This window comes from Panthera onca, chromosome A2 (assembly GCF_046562875.1).
Source record: "Panthera onca isolate mPanOnc1 chromosome A2, mPanOnc1 haplotype 2, whole genome shotgun sequence".
NCBI lineage: Eukaryota > Metazoa > Chordata > Mammalia > Carnivora > Felidae > Panthera > Panthera onca.
Window position 1 is genome coordinate 134,900,712 of NC_138340.1, and position 26,044 is coordinate 134,926,755.

General features: G+C 37.8%; 1 protein-coding gene across 1 annotated transcript in view; it reads left to right on the plus strand.

Annotated features, from left to right (window-relative positions):
- The first annotated feature begins 288 nt into the window (after positions 1 to 288).
- The window catches only part of CAPZA2 (capping actin protein of muscle Z-line subunit alpha 2), a 59,434-nt gene continuing 33,678 nt past the window's right edge, over positions 289 to 26,044 (plus strand). Inside the window, exon 1 of the mRNA XM_078440224.2 lies at positions 289 to 550. Within this exon, the coding sequence (XP_078296350.1) occupies positions 512 to 550 (39 nt within the window). The 5' untranslated portion in view covers positions 289 to 511. The remainder of the gene's footprint in view (positions 551 to 26,044) is intronic.

The window sequence follows — 26,044 nt, forward strand, 5'->3', positions numbered from 1 at the left end:
GAATACATGGATATATCAAGAACAATGTTCTAATTATGGGCTGGGTTATGTGTACATATTTCCATAAAAACAGTATTTTTCTGGTAATTTTTAAAAAGATTGTTTAAAAAGCTTCTATTCGTACACTTTATCACATTTGAGCTAGCACAGTCGAGGGCTTGATGGGAACACAATCAAGGGCTCAGAATGTACTCGTCGCAGACTGGGTCCATATGGTCACTAGTGGAGAAAGGATCCTATACTCATGATGCTGACAAGTCTGCAGCAGGCGGCGGTAGGCGACTCCTCCTCCCTCCCAGGCCTTCCAGCCTCCTGCGCACGCGCACAGCCTCGTGCAGACCCCCCGCGGGCCGGCTGGAGAGAGGCGGGGCTCCGGGGCGCGTGCGCGGCGACCTGGGCTGCGGGCCCCTCCCTTGGCGGAGGCGCGCGGCGCGGAGGACCGCACGGAAAGGGGGAAGTCAGGTGGCCGCTGCCGCCGCCGCCGCCGCCGCGGTTTGTCGCCAGAAGGAAAATGGCGGATCTGGAAGAGCAGTTGTCTGATGAGGAGAAGGTAAGTGCCGCGGAGGTGGCGGAGTCCGTCATCGGGGAGTCAGTAGAACCCTGGCGTGTCAGCCCGGATTCTGGCCGCCGGGGAAGGGCATTGGTTTGTGCCCTCGGCTGCCCTTCCTCCTCCTCTCCTCGCTGCACCCTAGTGCCTGCCCCTGTCAGTCACCCGAGGCCCCGCGCGAGGGCAGGTCTCTGGCAGGCCTGCTCGCTCCGCTCCGCTCCTTGTAGGGTGTGTGCTCCGAAAATAGGAAGTAGGAGCCCGGCGGCGGCGCCTGGCGCGGAGGCGGGGGGCGCGGGGGGCGCAGAGGGCGGCGGCCGCTGGGAACCCTCTCGTTCCTCCTCTGTCGCGGGGCCCTGCGCGGGGTCTGGGGACTGCAGACGGGTCCGTGTCCCGGCCTGGGAGCGGCCCAAGGGCGGTGCTCTGCCCGATGGCCTGGCCGAAGACTGTAGCCCGGGTGAGGGGTAAAGGAAAAAAAAATCGCTTAGGAAGAAGACCTTCGCTTCTCCCTTCTCCCTCCTCCCAGAAACAAAATGCTTCCTTTTCTGGTTCTCTACGCTTTTTTTCCTTTCCCCGTGGAAGTCTCCCTCCCCCTCTCCTTTTTTCCCCCCTTTTCTTTTTTCGGCTTTAGCATTAGGCTTGCAGCTTCCGTGTTCCCTGAAAGGCAGCGGAGTGGTTCACAAAAAGACCCCCCTCCCCATGGTTGTTTTCTGCCCCGGTTGGCACTAGCCCCTCTGGGGGGCGATTTGGTGGCGCTCCACCGTCCTGCTAGGACTTCTGAAGAGGGGAGATTGTGCAGCTCCTTTTGCTTTACCTTAGGTGCTATGACAACATTGGAACCAGATGAACGATTTAAATTCTCAGGCATTTAAAATAAGAAATCTGATCATTGAAATAGTCTCTCTTGTTCGCCGTTTCCTTTGGCTACTGTGAAGGCGCATTCCCTGGTGAAGAGGGGGGGCCCTACTAATTTTGAGTATTTTTCTGGGAAGGACTTGGACGTTTCTCAAACTCAGAAGTGACTGACATAACCTGTGAATACAGTTTTCCAAGTGTCCACTCTTAATTTCACAGTGTTCTTTTTTTTTTTTTTTTTTTTTAACTTCCCTAAGCGGAACCGCGGTGTATGAAACACACACACCTCATGATGTTTAAGAAATCCTCATGTAAGCCTAAGGATGTTTTCATTTGGAACTCCCTGCCCCAAGTGTTTTTATATCCTGTAATATAAACTTGCACCGAAATGTAATGTTCTGTCTCCTTCCCGATGTGAATATGCATAAGTCGGCCTCATCTTCAATTTCGGAAGTCTTTTTCTTTCTCTTGTGCTCTTCGGTGAAAGTGATAATAAAAGGACAAGATGGGGAGAACCAAGCAGATCCCTGTATACATAAAAGTTGCTGTGCCATATTCACATGTGTTACATTGATAAATAACCAGGAGTTGTCATCTGAAAATTTATGCAACCGGGCACACACATATTTAAAGTGCTGAAAAGTTTTTAAAGGAATTCTCATGTTTTTATTCTACCGTTCTTAAGTACTGATGAGTAGTTCAAGTGGCTAGAATCTGGCTGAGGATTGAGTATTCAGTGTGGGAGTTAATACAGTCCTGTCATGTGTTGTAAAGGCCTAAAATAGCAAAGTTTTTTCAAAATGAGATGACAAGGTTCCTCATTATCTGGGCATTCTCAGGGCACTAAGCTCCATAAAGGCGGAGGGGTAGGGTGTCTTATTCTCCAGGCTGCAACACAATGGTTTAAGAGTAAATGAATGAAAATTCTAATTTGAAGGAATTTGGTGTTTTTGTTTTTATTTCGAGTTTTGTAAGATTATTCTGAAGATATTTTCATATAGATTTCATTGATATATTTAGTGATTAAGAAGACAGCTGACCAAACTTCTGGGTTAAATTCAAGTAACTAGTTAAGTGAAATTCTAACACTTTTGTCATTTCAGTTATCTAAATGTTTTTTTAATCTTTTGGGAGTAGGACAGCTGGGTATAGAATCAGAAGTAGAATTTTAAAAGGTGGTGTTTTTAAACTAATATTTAAATCGTGTTACTTTTTCTGCCACCTTGTTTGTAATTTTCAAAAATAAGCTTTTAAAATTTTTAGGTTGTTGGAATTTCCATTATTGATTGCAGATCTGAAGAAGGCAAGCTATTAACTTACATAATACTCATACTTTGTATATGCATGGCTCAGTTAGACGCTAGATTCATTAATTTGTTGTAAGTTTGAGGTAGGTTTTATTGTTACCATTTCATGTAATACCATTTTACAGATACGTCAGAAGCTTTAATTCTCCCAAGGACACCTAAGTAAAAAGTGACAGAGGTGGTATTTAAACCTGTTTGTCTGAAACCAAAGTTGATGCTCTTGTGGCATTATGTTTCCTTAGTAAATGATGATAGGACCCTCTTCTGGGTTTATTTTTGTGTTTAATTTGTTGATGGCTAATGTTGAAAAAACAAACATAGTTCTTTTTGTTTGTAATAAAAATTGTAAATACCAAACATTAAATAATGTTGGGTTCTAAATTTAAGTTGTGTTTGATCATTTTAGAGCAAAGTTTATTACTGTTTAACACGTTTAAAAATTTTACGCTACTGGTATAGTTTCATATCTGATAGGAAGCATTTTAGAAATTAATCTAGAATAACATCTTTGCTTTTTAAAATCATGTACAATTGCTTTGTGAGGATACCACTATGAAATTTAATAATCTTTCACCTTTGGCCCCTGGGTTAATAGGGAATAAAATTATCTGAAGAAGCGCAGTGAAGTTCTTTAAAGTTTCATTTGTTGTAGTGTATCTGACTGATCTTTTTTCATAGTTTAGAAACTCTAGGCCAAAAATAATTCATGTTTTCCACTTCTGGGGTCAGCTGCATTGTACAGCAAAGCATTTTTGTGAATTTGAAATTATATGAAATTATGGTATAAGGCTCAAAGCAGGAGAATTATTCGCTTCACACCCCTCTGTACAGTGGGAAGTCACTCCTAAGCTCCAGAAGGAAGACAGTTATTTGTTGGAAAGAATCCGGCTCCCCTCCCCCCCCTTCCTCCACCCTGCATAATCCCTCTCACCTTTCCCCAGTGATTAGCGGTCCACTTCCATAGTTGCAACTTTTATATCTTTGTAAATGTGTCTTGAGTATATAGCTCGGCCCTAACTTCTCTTCTGAGCACTGGTCGCACATTTTTATTGTTGGTCCTTTTTACAGGAGATAGTTAATAAGATGTGTTTAAATGGAACCTTCCTACAAGTAAATACATGAAGTCCCCTCCCCTTTCCCCCTACACAAAGTGGGGCAGAAATCTATCTCCTCTTACTCATTTTTCTCCTTCTCTATTCCCATTATTCTGGTCATCCAGGTTTTTAACTTCAGCTTTAACTTTTGTCTCCTTGAGCTCTGTACCTTACAATCTGTTTCCGAATCTTGTCACTTCTATCATCAAAATGTTTCTTATGCTTAAAAAGGTAATTCATTGATATTAATATTTAGTTTATTACTTCTCAGTTGACCAGACTATTAACTGTTGTTACTTATGTTATTAACTACTCTTGTTTAGTAATAAAATTTTACTGTATGAACGGAATGCAAATTGATTATAGCTGTTCTGAGACTACACAGTTAAGGAAATAAAGAAATAAAGGCAGGGGAAGAAAAGTAGGGTTAGAAGAATGTCATAGCTGGTCTTTACCTTCTGTTGTATTTGCCACTGCTAGGCTTTTATTGTAAACTTTCTAGACTAATGCCTCCAGCTTGTTGTATCCAAGCCATGTTTTAATATGTTTATATATTCCCAAACTTTTAGTTGCTGAATCCTCCATTGCCTTTACTAGGAAGCTCAACTCTTAAAAATCATATTCATGGCCTTGTGTTCCATTCTAATCTAAATAGGTCTGACTCCAGTATGTGTACTGTTATTTAATCATACTGTGAATTCAGAGACCTACATGCTAGTCCATGTCTAGCACCTTGGGTAAATTATTTAGCCTCTCAGCCTCAGTTTCCTCTAAAATGTGAGGATAAGTGTAAATGGTACCTGGCATGTAGTAAACACACAATACATTATAGTTATTTTTATCTGCAGATGACTTCTTATCCACTTTGTTGGTACTGCTCCCTGATCTGTCCTTTTTTTTTCTTTTTTTGAAAGATGAAAATCTTACTCATTCCTCAAGATTTATCTCAGATCACATGACTGGTTTAATAACTCTTCTGAACTCTATCATTAGTATTAAATACAATTTTGCATAACAGTTATGTGCTTAACTGTCTTTTTCCTCTTGTCCTGGAATTCCTAAGTACAGAAATAATATTCTTAGCATCTGTCATTATGCTGCATATGGTGAGTAGAAGGGTTCAATGAGTGAATGAAAAAGGAATTGTGAATTCACAAAGTTAAAACAGTTTTATGAAAAGTAGAAGTAACATATAAAGTCAAGTTTTTGAGGGAAAATTTAGGGTACATGAATTTTTCATTTCTAAATAATGCTATAGATTTTAAAGATTTAGATAATCAAATGAAATTCTTGGTGCTCAAGGTACAGGTACAGCTCCATATTGGCTATGGTTTAAATCATTCACACATGCTAAATATTCTTTATAAGTAGTTTATATAGTTCTCCCTCACTATATAATCATAATTTGGTTTCAGAAGTTTTGTTAGGGGGCCCCTGGGTGGCTCAGTCGATTAAACGTCCAACTTCGGCCCAGGTCATGATCTCACAGTTCGTGGGTTTGAGCCCCGTGTCGGGCTATGTGCTGACAGCTCGGAGCCTGGAGCCTGGAGCCTGCTTCAGATTCTGTGTCTCTCCATCTCTCGGCCCCTCCCCTGCTCATGCTCTGTGTCTCTCTGTCTCTCAATAATAAGTAAACATTAAAAAAAAATTTTTTTTTAAGTTTTGTTTGTATTTGAAAGCAATGTAAGTTGCAATCATAATTAATGTAAAATTTACAGTGTTCTTATTAACCAGAAAGTAAACTAAACCAGTAAGCTATTAATGTAGAAAATATTCATTCCTAATTTCATTCTGTAGACAAATGATTCTGTCATTGGATGAACAGAATGTAAAACTTCCTGTAGCAAGCAGAAACTTTATAGCTGCTGTATCATTAATGGAGTTTTTTTTTTTTTTTTTTAATTTTTTTTAACGTTTATTTATTTTTGAGACAGAGAGAGACAGAGCATGAACGGGGGAGGGGCAGAGAGAGAGGGAGACACAGAATCCGAAGCAGGCTCCAGGCTCTGAGCCATCAGCCCAGAGCCCGATGCGGGGCTCAAACTCACAGACCGCGAGATCGTGACCTGAGCTGAAGTCAGACGTTTAACTGACTGAGCCACCCAGGCGCCCCATTAGTGGAGTTTTTTAGACTTCGCACATTAAAACAAGTTGGTAGTACTTTTTTCACTGCTTTTGGGAGCCATTTCTACATAAAATAAGGATAGTTAGATACATAGAACGTTGTGTCTTAGTGTAAAAACATAGGATGTAAAAACAGAGCAGAGAGTGCAAAGTAATGTTTAAAGTTGAAAAGCATGACTTGGAAAACTTGACCTATCGTTCTGTGCTCTGACCTAAAAGCCTGATTGCCTGAAGCAGTAACTTACTGCAAAAGATTTGTGCATGTCAGAAAAAAAACTAGGGGTTCCATAAAACCATCTATAGTTGTCAAAAAAGGAGAATTTCACAAATTTTGTTTTGAAGGTTAGATGTATTCTCTTTACATTCTTTCTCTTACAGCATTTAAGCATTTCACTTTGAACCTAATGTCTGAGAACTTTTCCTTACACATTTTAGTTCATAATGTTTGTATTGACTGTGAATGGAAATAATTTTTGAAAACTGCCTCCACGTTTATTCATTTACCAAATATACCATACTTCATTGATTCCAGTACTCATAATTTTCCATATTTTAAATATGCCTTGGTGCCTCAGTTGGTTGAGCATTCAAACTCTTGATTTCGGCTCAGGTTGTGATCTCGCAGTCATGGGATTGAGCCCTGTGTCATGCTGAGTGTGCAGGCTACTTAAGATCCTGTCTCTCTTCCTTTGCCCCTCTCTTCCACTTGGGTGTGTAATTCTCTCTCTCTCAAAAAAAAAAAAAAAAAAAAAAGAAAAAAGAAAAAGATCTCTGAAATCAGGTTCCATTGTGCAATCAACAGCTTATGATATTAATCAGTAGCGGTTTTTCTTTTTTAGTGGTACATTAAATTATGCCTCTTACATTGATTGTGAATCAAAGTAAGCAAAGATATAATGCGACCACTAACAACCCAAAATCTTGGCATGAGGGGCTTGGGGAAGGGAGCTTTATATGGCATCTCCTTACACATTCTATTTAATATGTCTAATGTGGATCAGCAGCAGAAGGGCCCTGCTCAGTGAAGGCATGTAGAGTTTCAGGCTGTTGGAGGATTTCAGTGTAAACTTGGGCTTTTTGATGTGGTATGTGTATATAATGGAATATTATTCAGCCATGAGCAAGAATAATATCTTGCCATTTATGACAACATAGAAGGACCTTGAGCACATTATGCTAAGTGAGATAAGTCAAAGAAAGACAAGTACTGTACGATATCCCTTAAAATGTGAAATATAAAAAAGTCGAGCCCACCAGAGCAAAATGGTGGTTACCAGGGGATGGCGGTTGGGGGGATAAGACTGATAGTGTTTAAGAGTACAAACTTGTAATGAGTTGTAAATAAGCCATAGAGATGTGATATACAGTATAGTGAATATAGACAATAATATATAAAGTGTGTATAATATAAAATAGTAATGATAAATATTGCTTCAATGGCAGTCATTAAGAATATATAAATGTATCAAAGTAACATGCTGTACACTTTTTTTTTTTAAGTTTATAGCAAGAGCGTGAGAGGGGGTGGGGGCAGAGAGAGAGGGTGAGAGAGAATCCCAGGCAGACTCTGTGCTGTCAGCGCAGAGGCCCGTGTGGGGCTCAATCTCACGACTGTGAGATCATGACCTGAGCTGAAATCAAGAGTTGGATGCTTAACCATCTGCGCCACCCAGGCACCTGATTTTTAAAGTTGCCCCTCCCTCACCACACATGCACTTAGAGATCATTACACTACTGCTCAGGTTTTAGTTAACTAAAGCAAGTTATATCTATAAACCTAATTTCAGAAGGGTCAGGGGAGTAAAAGAGAATTGTAGCATTTGTGACTAGCAGTAATGACACCACGTATTAGGTTTCAGACTCACTGAAGTTTGGTGATTTGATCACCTGTTTGGTAGATGAAATATTATAGATTCAAAGATAAATTATACACACACACACACACACACACACATATATATGTATACATATATATATATATATATGTATACATATATATGGATGTATACATAGTATAGCATCAAAAAGTAATAAGTTCATGGAAATTCAGAAGACAGAAAAATTACTTCTGCCTAGGAGGATGGTAGACATCAGTTGGGGTGCAGGCTCATGCTTCAGTGCACAACAAAGGAAGTAAAAATAGGAAACTGGGAATGAACGGAGAGTATGAGTTATATTAGGTGTTTTGCAAGTTAAGAGATGCAAAGATGAACTGTGCTACTGAATAGCACAGGGTTTTCTCAGCTTCAGCATTATTGACACTTGGGGGTCAGAAAACATTGCAAGGGCTGTCCTATGCACTGTAAGATGTTTAATAGCATCCTTGGCTCACATGGTGCCAATAACACCTCCCTCCCCTCCCCCTGGCATGATAATCAGATTGTTCTCTATAGGACAAAATTGTCCCTGGTTGAGCACCTTGGCTCTAGACATACTATAGGAGCTAGTAAGAACAGTGGGAACTTGAGTTAAGTGTTAAGACGTGACTTAAAGTAGTTTCACAAGACATGAAGAAAAAAAAACATTGCTAACAGATTTCAGAGTTGGAATCAACAGGACTTGGTGAGTGAATGTAGTGGAAATGGGAGAATCAGGGATAACTGAACGTTAAAATCTGGATAACTAGGAAGTGGTACCACCATTAACTAGGGAACTCAGGAAGAGGATGGACAGCTGGGAGGAGTAATGGTGAGTTTGACTCAGGTTATACTGAAATGCTAGCAGAATGTCTGTTTGAACATGCCTAGAAGATAGGGAAACAGAAATGGAACTTGGAAAAAACAGTCCCAGATATTTTATACAGATTTGGAAATTTCTCTTTTGTGGCCACAAGATGGAATGAAACTGTTAAAAGAACAAGCTTAGACATAGCAAAGAGGAGAGGTCAGAGAGCATATACTTTTGCATATACACTTGTTTAGAAAATATAAGAAGGAGAGAAACAAAAAGGTGAGGGATGATCCTTGAAGTAGAAATCTGTGTTGTAGTACAGAGTAGGTGCTAATGTCACAGAACTTGAAGAGAATTTCTAGAAGGAGCAATAACAGCGTTTCAGAGATTAAGAAGGAATATAGGTTTGAGAAAAGCCTTTATATTTAAGATAAAGGGATGAGAAACATTTTATCTATGGTATGCCACTATCTATACTACATTAATCTCTCAGTTGTCAGAGTAATTTTGTTGTTATACCTGTTTTATAGGGGGAAAACTAGCACAGATAAGGCTATTTAAGCAGTGGACTAGAGATCACTGGTGGCCTTTTTTTTTTAAGTTTTTATTTAAATTCCAGTTAGTTAACGTACAGTGTAATAGTAGTTTCAGGTGTACAATGTAGTGGTTCAACACTCCCATACATCATCCAGTGCTCATCACAACATATGCATTCCTTAATCCCCATCATCTATTTCACCCATCCCCCCTGCCCACCTCCCTTCTGGTAACCATGAGTTAGTTCTCTATAGTTAAGAATCTGTTTCTTGGTTTGCCCCTTTCTCGCTCTCTCTCTCTCTCTCTCTCTCTTTCCCTTTGCTCATTTGTTTTGTTTCTTAAATTCCACATATGAGTGAAATCATGTGATATTTGGCTTTCTCTGGCTAACTACTTTGCTTAGCATAATAGTTTCTAGCTCTGTCTATGTCCTTGCAATGGCAGTATTTCATTCTTTTTTATGCTTGGGTAATATTCCATTTATGTATTTGCCACATCTGTATCAGTTTGCATTCCCACCAACAATGCCAGAAGGTTCCTCTTTCTCCACATCCTTGCCAACACCTGTCATTTCTTGTGTTCTTGATTTTAGCCATTCTGACGGGTGTGAGGTGATACCTCATTGTAGTTTTGATTTGCATTTCCCTAATGATGAATGATATTGAGCATCTTTTCATGCATCTGTTGGCCGTCTGTATGTCTTCTTTGGAAAAATGTCTGTTCATGTCTTCTGACCATTTTTAATTTGGATTCATTTTTGAGATGTTGAGTTTTAAAAGTTCTTTATTTTGATACTAGCCTTTTATCAGGTATGTTATTTGTAAATATCATCTCCCATTTCATAGGTTGCCATTTATTTATTTATTTATTTATTTATTTATTTATTTATTTATTTATAAGTGGGCTTCATACCCAGCGCAGAGCCCAGTATGGGGCTTGAATTCACAACCCTGCGATCAAGACCTGAGCTGAGGTCAAGAGTTGGCCATTTAACCAACTGAGCCACCCAGGTGCCCCTTGTAGGTTGCCTTTTAATTTTCTTGATTGTTTCCTATACTGTGTAGAGGCTTTTTATGTTGGTATATTCCCAAAAGTTTATCTTTTGCTTTTGTTTCCCTTTCCTCAGGAGTCCTATCTAGAAAGAGGTTGCTACAACCAATATCAAAGAAGTTACTGCTGACGTTTTCTTGTAGGATTTTTATGGTTTCCTGTCTCATATTTAGGTTTCTCATACATTTTGAGTTTATTTTCGTGTATGGTAAAAGAAAGTGGTCCAGTTTCATTCTTTTGCATGTTGCTGTCCAGTTTTCCCAACACCATTTGTTGAAGAGACTTTTTCCCTCTTTCTTGCTTTGTCAAAGATTAATTGACCGTAATTGTGGTCACAAATAGAAAATAGAAAACATTTGTGAGTTTTCTATTCTGTCCTTTTGATCTGTGTGTCTGTTTTTGTTCCAGTACCATACTGTTTTGATTACTGCAGTTTTGCAATATAACTTGAAGTCCAGAATTGTGATGTCTTCAGCATTTTTTTTTTTTTTTCCAAGATTGCTTTGACTATTCGGGGTCAATTGTGGCTCCAAACAAATTTTAAGATTGTTTGCTCTAGCTCTGTGAAAAATGCTATTCGTATTTTGATAGGGATTGCATTAAATGTGTAGATTGCTTTGGGTAGTATAGACATTTTAACAGTATTCTTCCAATCCATGAGCATGGGATGTCTTTTCATTTCTTCCAGTTTCTGTCATCAGTGTTTTATAGTTTTCAGAGTACAGGTCTTTCACCTCTTTGGTTAGGTTTATTTCTAGGTATCTTAATTGTTTTGGGTGCAGTTGTAAATGGGATTGATTCCTTGCTTTCTCTCTGCTGCTTCATTATTGGCATATAGAAATGCAACAAATTTCTGTACTTTGATTTTGTATCCTGAAACTTTACTGAATTCATTTAACAGTTCTGGCAGTTTTTTGGTGGAGTCTTTTGGGTTTTCTATATAGAGTGTATCATGTCATTTGTGACTAGTGAAAGTTTTACTTCTTCCTTACCAACTTGGATGCTTTCTATTTCTTTCTGTCTGATGGCTAGGACTTCCAGTACTATGTTAAATGAAAGTGGTGAGAGTGGACATCCCTATCTTGTTCATGACCATAGAAGAAAGGCTGTCAGTTTGTCCCCTTTGAGGATGATATTAGCTGGGGGTTTTTCATAGATGGCCTTTATTATGTTGAGGTGTGTTGCATCTAAACCTACTTGTTCAGGTTTTTTATTATGAATGGAAGTTGTGCTTTGTCAGATGCTTTTTCTGTAGCTATTGAAATGATCATATGGTTCTTATCCTTTCTTCTAATATGATATATCACATTAATTGATTTGCGAATATTGAACCACCCTTGCAACCCAGGAATAAATCCCACTTGATTGTGGTGAATGATTTTTTTTTAATGCATTGTTGGATTTGGTTTGCTAGTATTTTGCTAGTATCTATGTTCATCAGAGATATTGGTCTGTAGCTCTCTTTCTTTGTGGTGTCTTCATCTGGTTTTGGTATCAGGGTAATGCTGGCCTCATGGAAAGAATTTGGAAGTTTTCCATCATTTTCTATTTTATATAGAATAGTTTGAGAAGAATAGGTATAAACTCTTTAAATGTTTGGTAGAATTCACCTGTGAAGCCATCTGGTCCTGAAATTTTGTTTGTTAGGAGTTTTTGATTACTTATTCAATTTCGTTGTTGGTTATCAGTCTGTTCAAGTTTTCTATTTCTTCCTGTTTCAGTTTTGTTAATTTGTATGTTTGTAGGAATTTATCCATTTCTTCTGTCCAGTTTGTTGGCATAATCTCATATAAGTGTTTGTATTTCTGTGATGTTGGTTATTTCTCCTCTCTCATTTGTGATTTTACTTATTTCGGTCCTTTCTCTTTTTGATAAGTTTGGCAAGAGGTTTATCAATTTTATTTTTTCAAAGAACCAGCTCTTGATTTCATTGCTCCGTTCTATTGATTTTTTTTTTTTTTTTTTTTTTTTTTTTTTAGTTTTCTCTATCATTTATTTCTGCTCTAATCTTTATTATTTCCTTTATTATTTCCTTCCACTGGTTGCCTTTAAGAGAGCAATTTTATTAGAGCCCTGCAGCAGGGAGCAGGTAGAGAAAAGCCAGATTACCCAAGTCTAAAAGGTGTGTATATGCTTTTCTTCTTCCAGAAATGGCCTTTCGTTCATGTCTTGCATTGTAAACAATCCTTCGGTAACCAGACCAAAAACTTCCCTCATGACTTTTATATCCTGGCCTATCTATGCTCCCTTAGAAATTTGTATATACCTTTGTTATAACATTTACCAATTTTTTAAATAGATTTACACGATTTTCCTAATTCCTTTGTTCTTCAAGGGCAGGCCTTGTGTTTTACTAATCTTTGTAATTCCAGTAGAGTGCCTGGCATACATTAGATCATTGGTTTTCAACTCTAGCTGCACATTAGAATCAATTGGAGAGTTTATAAACAAACTTGGATGCACAAGCTTCACTTAAGGTGAGGCCTCGAGCCTTTGTACCCTTGTAAAACAAACAAAAAAAAGCTTCCCAGATGATTTGAATTTGCCATGGGGTTGAATGTCACTGTATTAGATGCTCCATAAATGTTAACTAAAGAAAGGTAAGAAGTGGCAACAATAAGTATAAACTATTTTTGAAAAAATATGATAATGAAACAAAAGAGAAAGGATAGGCATTACTGCTTCATTTTTTCCTACTCTTTAATTTAGGAATACTTTATTTTTTTTAAGATAGAAAAAATTTAGGAATGTTCATGGACTAAGGGGGATGATTCAGAGGAGACAAAGAAATTGAAAATTTAAGATAAGTAATAGTTTATACATAACTTCTTTTTCAGTTAATGATAATGCCTACTTTGGACTCATGGGTTTTTTAGTATTTTATTTTATTTTATTTTTATTTTATTTTTATTTTATTTTAAGGTTTATTTATTTATTTTGAGAGAGAGAGAGAGGGAGAAAGAATCCCAAGCAGGCTCCATGCTGTCTGCACAGAGCCTGATATGGGGCTCGAACTCATGAACTGTGAGATCATCACCTGAGCCAAAACCAAGAGTCAGACGCTTAACTGACTGAGCCACCCAGGCACCCCATTTTGTAAATAAATGGTAAACACATGTTTAAAGAAAAATTGCTTTTAACTCAGTAGATGATCTAGTTTTAGATTGATAGGGACTCACTCAAAATGATAGTTATACAGGAAAAAATTCTTGAGGAAAACTTGTCAAATTATCACTTTTAAGTATATTCAAAAAAAGGTTGGCTATAACACAGCCTACAATAGTGATCACTTCATCATAAACTATTTAAATATGATAGAGTTCAAAAAAGTGTTTTCTTTTTTTTTTTTTAATTTTTTAATGTTTATTTTTGACAGGGGTGGGGTAGGGGCAGAGAGAGAGGGAGACACGGAATCTGAAGCAGGCTCCAGGCTCTGAGCTGCCAGCACAGAGCCCGACGCAGGGCTTGAACCCACGAACTGTGAGATCATGACTTGAGCTGAAGTCAGTCAGTCACTTAACCAACTGAGTCACCCAGGTGCCCCCCCCAAAAAAGTGTTTTCTATTCTCATTTTACTCGTAACTCTCAAAAAGACATGGAAATTTTTTACAGTTGTAGGAAACAGTGTCAAGTAATTTTGTAGTTGAAATGGGAAAATGCCCATAAGTTCTTTTTAACTTTACTATTAGTCTCTAAGGCAGTGAACCTTTTTGGTATCACATTCCTTGAGAATCAGGCGAAACTTGATTCCTTGGATTCCTTTTTTCAGAAGAGGATATGTAAATTTTGCATATATAATGCCTTCTAGGGCAGTGGGTATAATAACTGGCCACCCATCAGGATCACCTGGGGAGATTTTGTGAAATACAGGCTTCCGGGTCTCAGTACTCTAGAGATGGATTCAGTAGATCTGGAATAGAACATGAGATCCTCTATTTTTTTCAAAAGCTTTCCAAGCAAATTTAACAGGCATCTAGACTTGGGAAATCTTAACTCTAATGTCTCCTGACTTGATCAGGGAAGAGATAACTATGTGGCATAATGTCCAACATATGGGAATTAAAGGGGATATTGGCAGGGTTCTCAGGTAAACTATAAGATGCCTCATTAAGGAGGCACATTATCCATTGAGGAACATTTATCCTCAATGTTTAAGATAAACAACAAATAATTTTTAGTGTAGATCTTTCCCATGCAGCTACTGTGCAGTACTGTTTGCTTCTAAATTTAATGGTAACAGATAGCTATTTGTGTGGTGTGTGTGTATATGTGCTTCCATGCACTTGCATCGTCTGCTTTTTATACTTTCATCTCCTTCCCCCTGTTGCTCAAGTCTTTTTCAAAAATTTTAATTTGTTGTCAGCTTACTCTTAAAGCTGCTTTGCTGAGGACACATGGAGTTTATGTGCAGCTAGCCCTTCACGCTTTGTTCTCCTTCCTGAAGAAGGTTTTCGGTCCTCTTCGGCAGTGTAGATATCAGATAAGATTGCACACTTCAATATTCTGTAGTCCAGGAAGCATAGGATGGTAAGGCACCGCTGCTTCATAGAATTGAGCCACAGGTAGTCATCTTTCTGGATATTTTGACTAATCTCTTTCCATCACTGTGGTGATGCTTGGCTTCTACACATAGTAGTCCAGTATGATGTGCAGATGCCACATAACTCATCAGTATTATTTGCTTTGCTTATCATCTGGCCTCTTTATCAAATTGAAGAGTGTGTGGAGACGCTGATTTCTGTCTGTAGGATCAGAGTGTAGGCATGTTTTACACAATATAAAGGGCATCAACTCCCCTCTTGCCTGCAGCACCTGAGGAACAGTTTGTGGCAGGCAGCATCCCAGCATTAACGAAATACTTCTTTAACTGTCTGCAATCTGAGATAGCTCTGATCCTAAATGAGTACCTGCCAACATTCACAAAGAGAGAGTGGTGCCGGGTAGAAAGCAAGAGATAGTTTTCTATGAGTTTATCAAAATGAATCTTAGCTTTAGTCAGTGAAGAAGATGGTATTCTTTCCTTTATTAGGTAAAGGATTTGGAGAATTCTCTCTTTTTTTTTTTTAAGTTTATTTATTTATTTTTGAGAGAGAGAGAGAGAGAAAGAGAGAGCATGTGAGTGCCTGTGGGGGTGGGGCAGAGAGAATTCCAAGCAGGCTTCATCCTATCAGTGCAAAGCCAAAATCGTGGCTCAAACCTACCACCATGATATCATGGCCTGCGCTGAAATCAAGAGTGAGTCGCTTAACCTAGTGAGCCACCCAGTTGCTTCTTGGAGAATTCTCTTTCAGAATAGTGGAATCAACTTCCTTTGATACTGAAAGATGAATATCCTTAGGGCGCCTGGGTGGCTCAGTCGGTTAAGTGTCCGACTTTGGCCCAGGTCACGATCTCACGGTCCGTGAGTTCGAGCCCCGCGTCGGGCTCTGTGCTGACAGCTCAGAGCCTGGAGCCGTTTCAGATTCTGTGTCTCCCTCTCTCTCTGCCCCTCCCCTGTTCATGCTTTGTCTCTCTCTGTTTCAAAAATAAATAAACGTTAAAAAAAAAAAAAAAGATGAATATCCTTGTTTTTCCCTTGTCTGAACAGTTTAATTATTTAAAACTGAATTCTGTCCACTTTCTTCAGACATTTGTGAGGATTCTGACCCAGAGAAGGTTGAACAGTCTCAAAAGAGTACCAGGTTGATGGGGTGCCTGAGTGGCTCAGTTGGGTAAGCATCCGACTTGGCTCAGGTCATGATCTCGCAGGTCATGATCTCACAGCTGTGCTGACAGCTCAGAGCCTGGAGTCTGCTTCACATTCTGTGTCTCCCTCTCTGTCTGTCTCTCTCTCTTTCTCAAAAATAAATAAATATTCAAAACACAATAAAATAAATTAAAAAAAAAAAAGAGTACCAGGTTGGCCTAGTGTTCATTTTTGAGAAAGTCCATTTGACTTTCAGGTCTTCTAATTTGCTTTATCAAAGAACATTTCTCCCTATTTAGTGAACTGATTTAATAAGGATACTAGCAAAGAGTTCTTCATAGGCCACGCAGTAAAAGAGTGGAGGAATATTACCTTAAAGTTGTGGCAGAGTTTCTAATTCATCTTCCATTCCACTGGCCACATCCACAAGACTTATCCCAATTACTTGATCACTCAGTAGAGTTGCAGAAGATGTTTAATCTACATCATTATTTTCAGCTTTCATCTATAAGTATATAGTTATTCTTAAATAAAAATTGAGTACTAAGAATTTTAGAGCTCTCTTTTCAAGACACTTGGTTAGCTCCTGAATTTCAGGACTTTATTTGTAAATTTTTTGTTGCCTGTAACAGCACTTTGTTATCTGCAGCCTTTGTCAGGATGGCTCAGACGTTTTCCCTTCTTTTAATGTAAGTATAACTGTCAACCTTTCAGTCTTCCCTTCCATTAGAGGATAGGAAACTAGGTACCACACTTGTAGATTTATGTCTGAAATAAAAGTAAGGATCTTTGAAGAATCTCTCTCATGCCCTTCTAATGTTTGGACTATATATATCGGCTTATTTGCTTGCTTAAAATATATTTTAAATAACTGAGTTTCCTGCTTCTTAGCCCCCAGTTATATATCTTAATTTCAGCTTCCCAGTTCAGTGAAATCTTGTTTAAGTCCCCCATTCTTCATTCTGTTTGTGAGGGAGGGATTCCTGCCTTAGGGTTATGTGGATGGCTGAACACACAACACTTGACGCTGGACAGATGAGATGAACAGCAGTGTATTAATCCTATATACTCAACAGCCCAGGAGAAGGGGACACCACACACAATGTAGGTCCACTTGGAAGTTGCACTTGGGAACAGAGTGAACAAGCAAAAGCCATGGGATGCAAGTTTTGTAGTATCAAGAGGGTGGAGTGATCCCTGGTTCCCACAGGAGGATGTGATCAACTTGTTTGAATAATTGCCCAGGCTGGCCGGGAACTGAAGCAGGGATAAGCAGGAACTGTGTCTGTCCCCTGTGGTAAATAGGGTTGTCTGGCTAAGGGACCTTACTAGCAGGAGCAGAGGATGAGAATTTGCACTTAGGCCATTCAACGCCCTCCTGGTTTTCCCTAGATGTCAAGACACACATAATATCGGTCCTTAACTTTAGGCCTTATACCACAGATCTTAATAGTAGTAACCCTTTATCAGAAGTATTTACTGGGGCTCCTGAGTGGCTCAGTTTGAGCGTCTGACTCTTCGTTTCAGCTCAGGTCATGATCCCAGGGTCATGGAATCAAGTCCCATGTTGGGCTCCCCGCTGAGTGTGGAGCCTGCTTAAGATTCTCTGTCTCTCTCCCTCCGCCCCTCTCCCCCACTTGCAAGTGCACGCTCTCTCAAATTAGGGGGAAAAAAAGGATTTACTATGCTGTGCTAAATAATATATCAAAAAATTGTAATAGTATAATTTGATCTTTCAGTTTACCTTTTTTGGTGATCTTCTAATATTTTACAAAGTTTAAGGTATTCTGTTATGTGCAATTTTATTACAGTAGATAAAAGATGGCCAAATCGTATGTATGCAGTGATATAGAGGCATGAAAGCCGAGTTCTGTTCGAAAGACTGAATGGAGTGCTGGGGCTCCAGTACTGTGTGTATGTGGGATGAGAAAAAGAATGGATAGACTGTAGGAGCTAGAAAGTGGCAGAGTAAAAAAAGGTAGTAGCTATTATTTGAGTGCTTACTCTGTGCCAAGCACTTTTCTAAGTGTGTTAATCTCATTTACTGCAAATAAGACAACTGAATTTAATTTGCTTATAGTCATACAGGTAGAAGGCAGTAGAGCTGTAGTCTTAAGTCCATACAGTCTGATTTTAGCATTTATGCTGTTAACAGTTATATTTTATAGCCTTCAGATAATGGAGAAGCTTTATATGTCATGTTAAGGACTTTGGACTTTATTTTGTTGGCAGTTGGGGAGCCGTTAGATTTAGGAAGAAACATGATGAGAATTTGCATTGAAAAATATCAGTCTGGGGCACCTGACTGGTACCTGACTGGTACCTGACCTGGGTACCTCGATCGGTTAAGTGTCCTGACTTGATTTCGGATCAGGTCATGATCCCCCACATTGTGAGATCTTGCCCCACATCAGGCCTGCTCTGACAGTGCTGAGATTATAGGGCCTGCTTGAGATTGTCTCTCTCCCTCTGTCTCTGCCCCTCCCCTCCTCTCTCAAAATAAATAAATATTAAAGACAAAAAAAGAAAAAAGTATCAGTCTGATGGTAGAATGGGAAATGAATATTGAAGAAGAATATGAGATTAGAGGCAGGACTGTTGTTGTAGCAATGCTGAACAAAGATTTGAGCAAGAGAGATAGACACTATTCATGTGACTGAGGGAGAGGGAAAAATGGAATGATTTCTAGGTGGTGCTAGTAATTTTAAAAGAATAGCAAGGAGTAGGTTAGGGTGAGCTGGTCTGAAGTATCTTTGAGACATTTTAATGAAGATTTCTAGTAAATAAGTTATACTTAGAAAAATGCATCTTGATCTTGACAAACGAGTTGGATGTATAGATCTGAGAGCTGTTGTTGTGTGGTGATAAGGGAAGTATTGGACATAAGTGAGATTGCCCAGAGTTTTCTTTTGTTCCCAGCCTGTCTTCAGAACCATCATAGAAAAGTGATGCTGTTCTGGGAGGTAGCTCTGTGAAAAGCCTTGGAGTGTATTTCAAAACTTCATTCACATCCCAATTCTGGACCTCTGTTTTCTTTCATAAATTAAAAGTAGTAACAGCAGTCTCAGAGAGTAATTGTAGATATCATTTTATTTTACCTAACAGAGGTAGGAGTTTCAACAGGTTAAGAAATAATGGTATATTTCATCCCCTTGATTTCCCTGTAAAAAATGGAAGTTTAGAGGGGCACCTGGGTGGCTCAATTGGTTAGTTTGTCTCTTGGTTTTAGGTTCAAGTCATGATCTCATGGTTCGTTAAATTGAGCCCCACGTCAAGCCCCTTTGTCAGTGTCCAGCTCTGTGCTGACAGCAGGAAGCCTGCTTGGGATTTCCCTCTCTCTCTCCCTCTCTCTGCCCCTCCTCCCCTCAAAATAAATAAACTTTTTAAAAAGTGGGAGTTTATAGAAGTTAAAAAAAAAACTTGTGTACAGATCATTTGTCTTAGATAAAAGTCTAGATCTTTCACATTCCCACCATGCAGCTAGGAAACCAGCTTTTTCTCCTGGTTTTTGGGATGAGCAGAGTCAAATAGGGAAAGAATGATTTCCAAGTGAGGAGAAAGGATGTCAGTGTGTGGAAGTGAATGCATTACAAAGAACACAGAAATGCCTGGGCATATGCCACCTTTGTATCACTGTAGGGCACAAAGAAACTAACATGTAACATGAAAATGTCTGTGTTCCAGGGCTATTTTTAAGAAAACTAGAGCTATATCAAGGTGCCTAAGTGGCTCATTTGGTTAAGCGTCTGACTTCGACTCAGGTCATGATCGCGCGGTTCATGAGTTCGAGCCCAGCATCAGGCTCTCTGCTTTGGATCCTCTGTCCCCCTCTCTCTGCCCCTCCACTGTTTGCACACACACTCCCTCTCTCAAAAAATGAATAATAATTTAAAAAACCTAGAGTTATACTAATACAAGTATACTTATTGTCTACTACTGTTACTGTGAATGATAGCTAATATTACTTATTTACCCAAGTTTACATAGCTAATGAGTAGTGGAGATGAAAATCCAGCCTGGTTAGTCTGGCTCCAGAGAGATACACTATACAGCTTCTTTATATTAGCATAAGTTTTTGTGGTTTTCACTGTAATTTATTTGAAAATTAAGTCTCTGTAGAATTGTACTAGTGATAACTTAAAATTTTTGTCTTATTGAAATACTGTATTTCCTGACTGTTCTCAGTAAATGAGAGTTTATTCTTGCTTATACATTTGTTCAACTATCTACTGAGTGCAGAGTATAGGGCAGAGGCAGCAGGAATCCTGCCTTGAAAGGAGATTGAATGTTTGGTGATTCAACAAATATTTGAGAGCCTGCTATCTGCCAGGCACCATTCATTCTAAGCACTCAGATACAGTATTCCCTCTCTGATTTTCTTTTTCTTTTCCCTCTGAATTTTTTTTTCTTCCAAACGAAATCAGTGCTAAACAGTGAGGGTTTTGGAAGCATAAGAGATGGAAAGTTAGCTTTTTTTTTTTTTTTTTTTAAGTAAGTTCAATAGGAGATTTTAATAGGATTTTTTGAGAATAAATTCTAACATATTTGCCTGTGAGATGTCAGATACAGCTATAACATTTGTATAGTTTGGTGCAGTGACTTAGAACTGAAGTGTTAAGATTTTGACTTATTTTACCCTGTATTGTTTACTTGGTCTACCCTCTTCCCTAAGATGTCCTACTTCAACAATCCTTATCATTTGAGTCTTCCCTGCAAACAGAAGCTAGTTGATGAAATCTATGTAGAGTTCAAATGTAGACATTTCATTACTGTGGAATTTCTTAGAAAGATGACTTCAGTTTATTCAGTATGAGCATTGAGATTACCTGCTTATGAATTGTGCACTGATAAAGGAAATGACTAAAGACATTATCTGACCATCAATTTAAGCGAGAATGTCCCAGTATTTTTTAAGGAGATGGAGACAGATTCCCTAGGTGGTATAGATTAATGCCAACATATTAGACTCTGTAATTCAGAATGAAAGCCTAAGGTTCTTAACTTTTGTTTCTTTAAAATTTTACCTTCTTTTTTTTTTTTTTTTTTTTTTTTTACTGTATTTTCTATTAAAAAAGCAAAATGTTAGGGGCACCTGGCTGGCTTAGTCAGTTGAGCATGCAACTCTTGGTCTAGGGGACTTGAGCTCAAACCCCATGTTGGGTGTGGAGCCTACTTCAGGTAAAGCAAACAAAATGTTGGATTTTGTGTACTGTAGCAATAAAAATCAATGTTCAGTGTTTGACTCTTAATTAGAAAGTAAGCAAATAGTATTATCATGGTTACTAAGAGTGTTTTTACATGGTTTTTTTTTTTTTTTTTTAGATCTTATTTATTTTTTAAGTAATCTCTATACCCAACGTGGGGCTTGAACCCCACAACTCCAGGATCAAGAGTCACACGCTCCATTGACCTAGCCAGCCAGTTGCCCCTAAGTTTTTATTTTAATCACCCGGTGAAGGTCATGACATGTGTGCTCCTTAATCTCCATCACCTGTTTTACACCCCTCCACACTGGTAACCATCAGTTTGTTCTTTATAGTTAAGAGTCTGTTTTTTTGGTTTGTCTCGTACTCTTTTTTTTTTTTAATCCCTTTGTTCGTTTGTTTTGTTTCTTAAAGTCCACATATGAATGCACTCATGGTATTTGTCTTTCTCTGACTTGACTTATTTCACTTAGTGTGATACTCTCTAGCTGTGTCCATGTTGCTGCAAATGGCAAGATTTCATTCTTTTTTATATTCCATTATATATATATGCCACATCTTGTTTATCCATTCATTGTTTGATGGACACTTGGGCCGCTTTCATATCTTGGTTATGGTAAATAATGCTGCTTTAAACATAGGGGTGCACGCATCCCTTTGAATTAATGGTTTTGGATTCCTTGGGTAAATACCCAGTAGTGCGATTGCTGGTTCATAGGGTACTTCTATTTTTAACTTTTTGAGAAACCTCTGTGCTGCTTTCTTTCCACAGTGGCTGTACCAGTTTGCATTCCCTCCAGCACTGCAGGAGAGTTCCTTTTTCTCCATATCCTCATCAATACCTGTTGTTTCTTGTCTTGTTGATTTTAGCTATTCTAACAGGTGTGACGTAATATCTCATTGTAGTTTTGATTTGCATTCCTTGAGGACAATTAACGATGAGAATCTTTTCATGTGTCTGTTGGCCATCTTTATGTCTGGTTACTAAGTTTTAACGTTAACATTTTATACATACATTAAAAAAATAAGATAATACTACCATATGTATAAGAAATTTAAATTTTTTTTAGTTGAGATATAGCTTACCTGCCATAAAATGTACAAGTCTTAAATGTTCGCTTCAGAAATTTTCAGTTTTTTAAAAAGTTTATTTGTATGTTTTTGAGAGGGAGCGCACACATGCATGTGGGTGATGCAGAGGGGGTGAGAGAGAATAGCAAGGAGGCTCCATGCTGTCAGCGCAGTGCCTGACATGGTGTTGGATCTCACAAACCATGAGATCATGACAGCCAAAATCAAGAGTGAGTTTAACAGACTGAGCCACCCAAGCGCCCCAAATTTTCACAATTTATATGCAACCACCATTCACTTAAAGAATATTTTCCATCACCAAAAAAGTTCACTCATGCTTCTTTCTAATCAATCCCTGCACCCTTTGCCCAACCATGCTTTAACTTTTGTCACCAAAGATTAGTTTTCCCCGATTTTGGATGTCATGAAAATGGAATCACACAGTGTGTATTTTTTGTGTGTATCTGGCTTGTTTCCACTTAACTTGATTTTGAGATTTATTCATGGTGTTGCTTGCATTAGTACCCCGGTTTATTTATCCATTTTCCTCTTGATGGGCATTTGGGATTATTATGAATAAGGCTGCTATGAACATTCCGGTCTTTTTGTGGACATATGCATTCATTTCTCTTGTGTAAATACCTTATGAGATTGCTGGGTCACAAGAGAAAACTCCTGAAGGTAAGTCATTTTGATGGGTTATACAACAAGTTTTTTGTCATTTGAAAATCTGTATTAAACAATTAGAGCCCTCCTCAAACAAAATTTGTGTAGATGTTTAATGAAAATTTGAAGTGAAATTAAATATGTTCAGCCATAGGTGAAACATCAAACAAGTACCCATTCACCTTGTTTTTATAAGGTCTAAGCTATAACAAATTGTTTTTGAGTCTCCGGAATCATGAGTTGTTTTAAATTATTGTAAACAAACAAAAATGGTAGATAGGGTCATATCTTAATTAGAACTCAGGTTATTAGAATCCTCTAACCCAAATTTGTTTAACTTAGGACACAGTGGCTCATTGTGAATTACAGCAATGTCTAAACAACCATGCTAGAATTTTTATGTATAAAAATGAATTATTCATTACTTCCAGAGACAACCACTGGAACTCTTTAAAAACAAGTTCTTTGTGAGAAGAAATGGGATTTTAATTTAATTTTACATCACTTATGTGTTATTTTCTTACTGTTAACCAGTGTCTCCATAATAACAGGACAGCATCTCTTACTATTGCCTTCTGATATTATTGAATATTCAGAAATTCCTTGAGGAAATTATATTTTTGTAATTACTACCTGAATAATGACTCCTAAATTCATCAGACACATTTTAGAAGTACTTGGAATTTATTAAAGCATGTGACAAGTTTTTCATATCTGTGACTGAAATAAGGGAGTAACCCATATTTTTAAAATATGGTGCATATGTAAGATACTTTCTTCTTCTTTTGTGTTGCTTCACTGGGGAAAAGATGTACATTTTAACAAATAACATTAGGTTGTTTTATTTATCCATATGACAGTGTAATAAAAAAAAAAATGGATCTCCATCCCATATCATACACAAAAATCAGTCCCCAGTGGAGTAAAGACCTAAATGCAAAGAGCAAAATTTTAAAGTAAAAAAATATATATATGGGAGGAAATCCCCACAACCTCAGAGTAGAGGAGAAATTTTTTTCCCACTAAGTACTTGACTGTTTAGGGCTTTCTCTTATATAACTACAGTGCAGTTATCAAAATCAAGAAATTAAACATTGATACAATACTATTTTCTAATCTACAGACCCTATTTATATTTCACCAGTTGCTGATCCAGGATCCAATCTAAGATCACATTGAATTTTACTGTAATGTCTCTTTAATTTGGAACAATTTCTCAGCATTATCTGTCTTCTGTGACCTTCACACTTGAAGAGTACAGACTGTTTTGTAGACTGCACCTCAATTTTGGTTTGTTTCCTCATGATTAGATTCAGCCTATGAATTTTTGGCTGTAAGAGATATTATGTCCTCAGTATATGCTATTAGGAGGCACATGATACCAGTTTTTCTTCTTACCTATAACTGTGATCATTTGGTAAAGGTGGTGTGTGGCAGGTTTCCTCAATGTAAGTATATAATTAAGTATTTGGAAAGATACTTTTCAGACCATGTAAATGTCCTGTTGTCATTTTATCATACTTTTACCCACAAATTTTAGCATCTATTGATTTTTGCATGCAACAGTTATTGCAGTGGTCATCCAAGGTGATTTTTATAATTCAGTCATTCCTTCTACATTCATTAGTTGAAATCTGTTGTAATGAGGAGCTTTCCCTTGTTCATTCATTTCTTTGTGTCAGTGTAGACTCATAGATTCCTATTTTATTCTGTGAGTTACTACCCATTACTATCATTACTTAATTTGTTGTTTGAATTGTGGAATTTCTTTTAAAGGAAGAAAGAAAGCTCATAAGAAAAACAACGTACAAAAAAATTTTTGACAGTAATACTTTTGTATTATCTCAGACAGTTGATGGGCAGAAGTTATTATTTATTTTTTTTTTTTTGCAGGACAAATGTATTCTGACATTTTGGATATTATTTTGAATACACTATTTTCTATATAAGTAACTTTATAGTCATATGTTGTTATCTGTTCTTTTACCAGAAGCACAAAGGAATGGAATATACTTTCTATGTTATGTTTATCTTTTTGTATACATTTTACACAAAATATTATTTGGATCCAAGAGCAAGAAAAGGAAAAATATAGCTGTTTCAGCTTTTAGCTCAGGTTAATGCATTAAGCTCTACATTAGTAGGGTTAACTTTTTAAAACTATCCTTCTTGGTACAGTTGTTACGAAGTATGCCTGTCAGATGCCAGTGACTAACACAGATAAGAGTTAATCTTCCATCTAGCCAAACCTTCCTCCCCAAAAAAGCCTCCCAAGTCCCCCACCCCTACCAATCTAGAATTGCAGTTTAGAAATACAATGAAATAACTCTTTATTGCATCCGACTCCAATTTAGAAGGACTTGATTTCAAATAATACATGGAAGAAGATGGTGGGTAATGCAGAAGATTTAGCAGAGGGCCTGGGAATGTATCTAATAATTTACTGGGCTCTTCCAGGAAAGCTATAATATTCCCAGGGGTAAATAGAGTAAAGCTCCATATGTATTAGAAAACCTTTGAGGAAATATGTTTTTTATTATTTTCAGGAATTCATTCTACTCTTGAGAACGCTTGTATGACCTTTTTCTTTTCTTGGATTTAGAAGTGGTCTAGAATAGTTTTAAAAATTAAAAAAAATGTCAGCTAAGAAAGATGGATGTAAGGACATGTTGAGTCTATAACTGTGCTTAAAAGATACCTTGATGATTGAACAATTTTTTAGAAGACAATTAAGCATTTACCGTGGCGGATGTATTTCCTTTCCTTTATCACCTGAGAAATCCAAAAAATCACATTCTTCTTAGTTGGTGAAATTCACAAAGACCAGATTACAAAATTCCAGGCATAGCTGGTATAATCCAAGTTGTGTTTTGGGTTCTCAGACAGCTCCTATGACCTTCCAACCCTTAATGGTACTTCTTTTAATCCACCATTCACTTTAGGTATTGTGAGCAGTTGTTAACTTTTTGGTCACTGTGTACTAAGTGCATACATTTAGTGCAATGACAAAGGCAAATAAGTCTGTAGGGAAAAAAAATTTAGATCATTTTTGCTTTCTTGGTAAAAACTCTAAGTAGAACTGATTAAAACTCTGAATGGTATATGCCTTTTTTTGAAACAACTTAAAATTTTAAAGCTCAACAACTTAGCAATTAGTAAATATGCTATATGTATACTGCTTGCTATTAGTACTTTAATTTTGCCAGTTTTATAAGTCATTAGGGCTGTGAAAAACA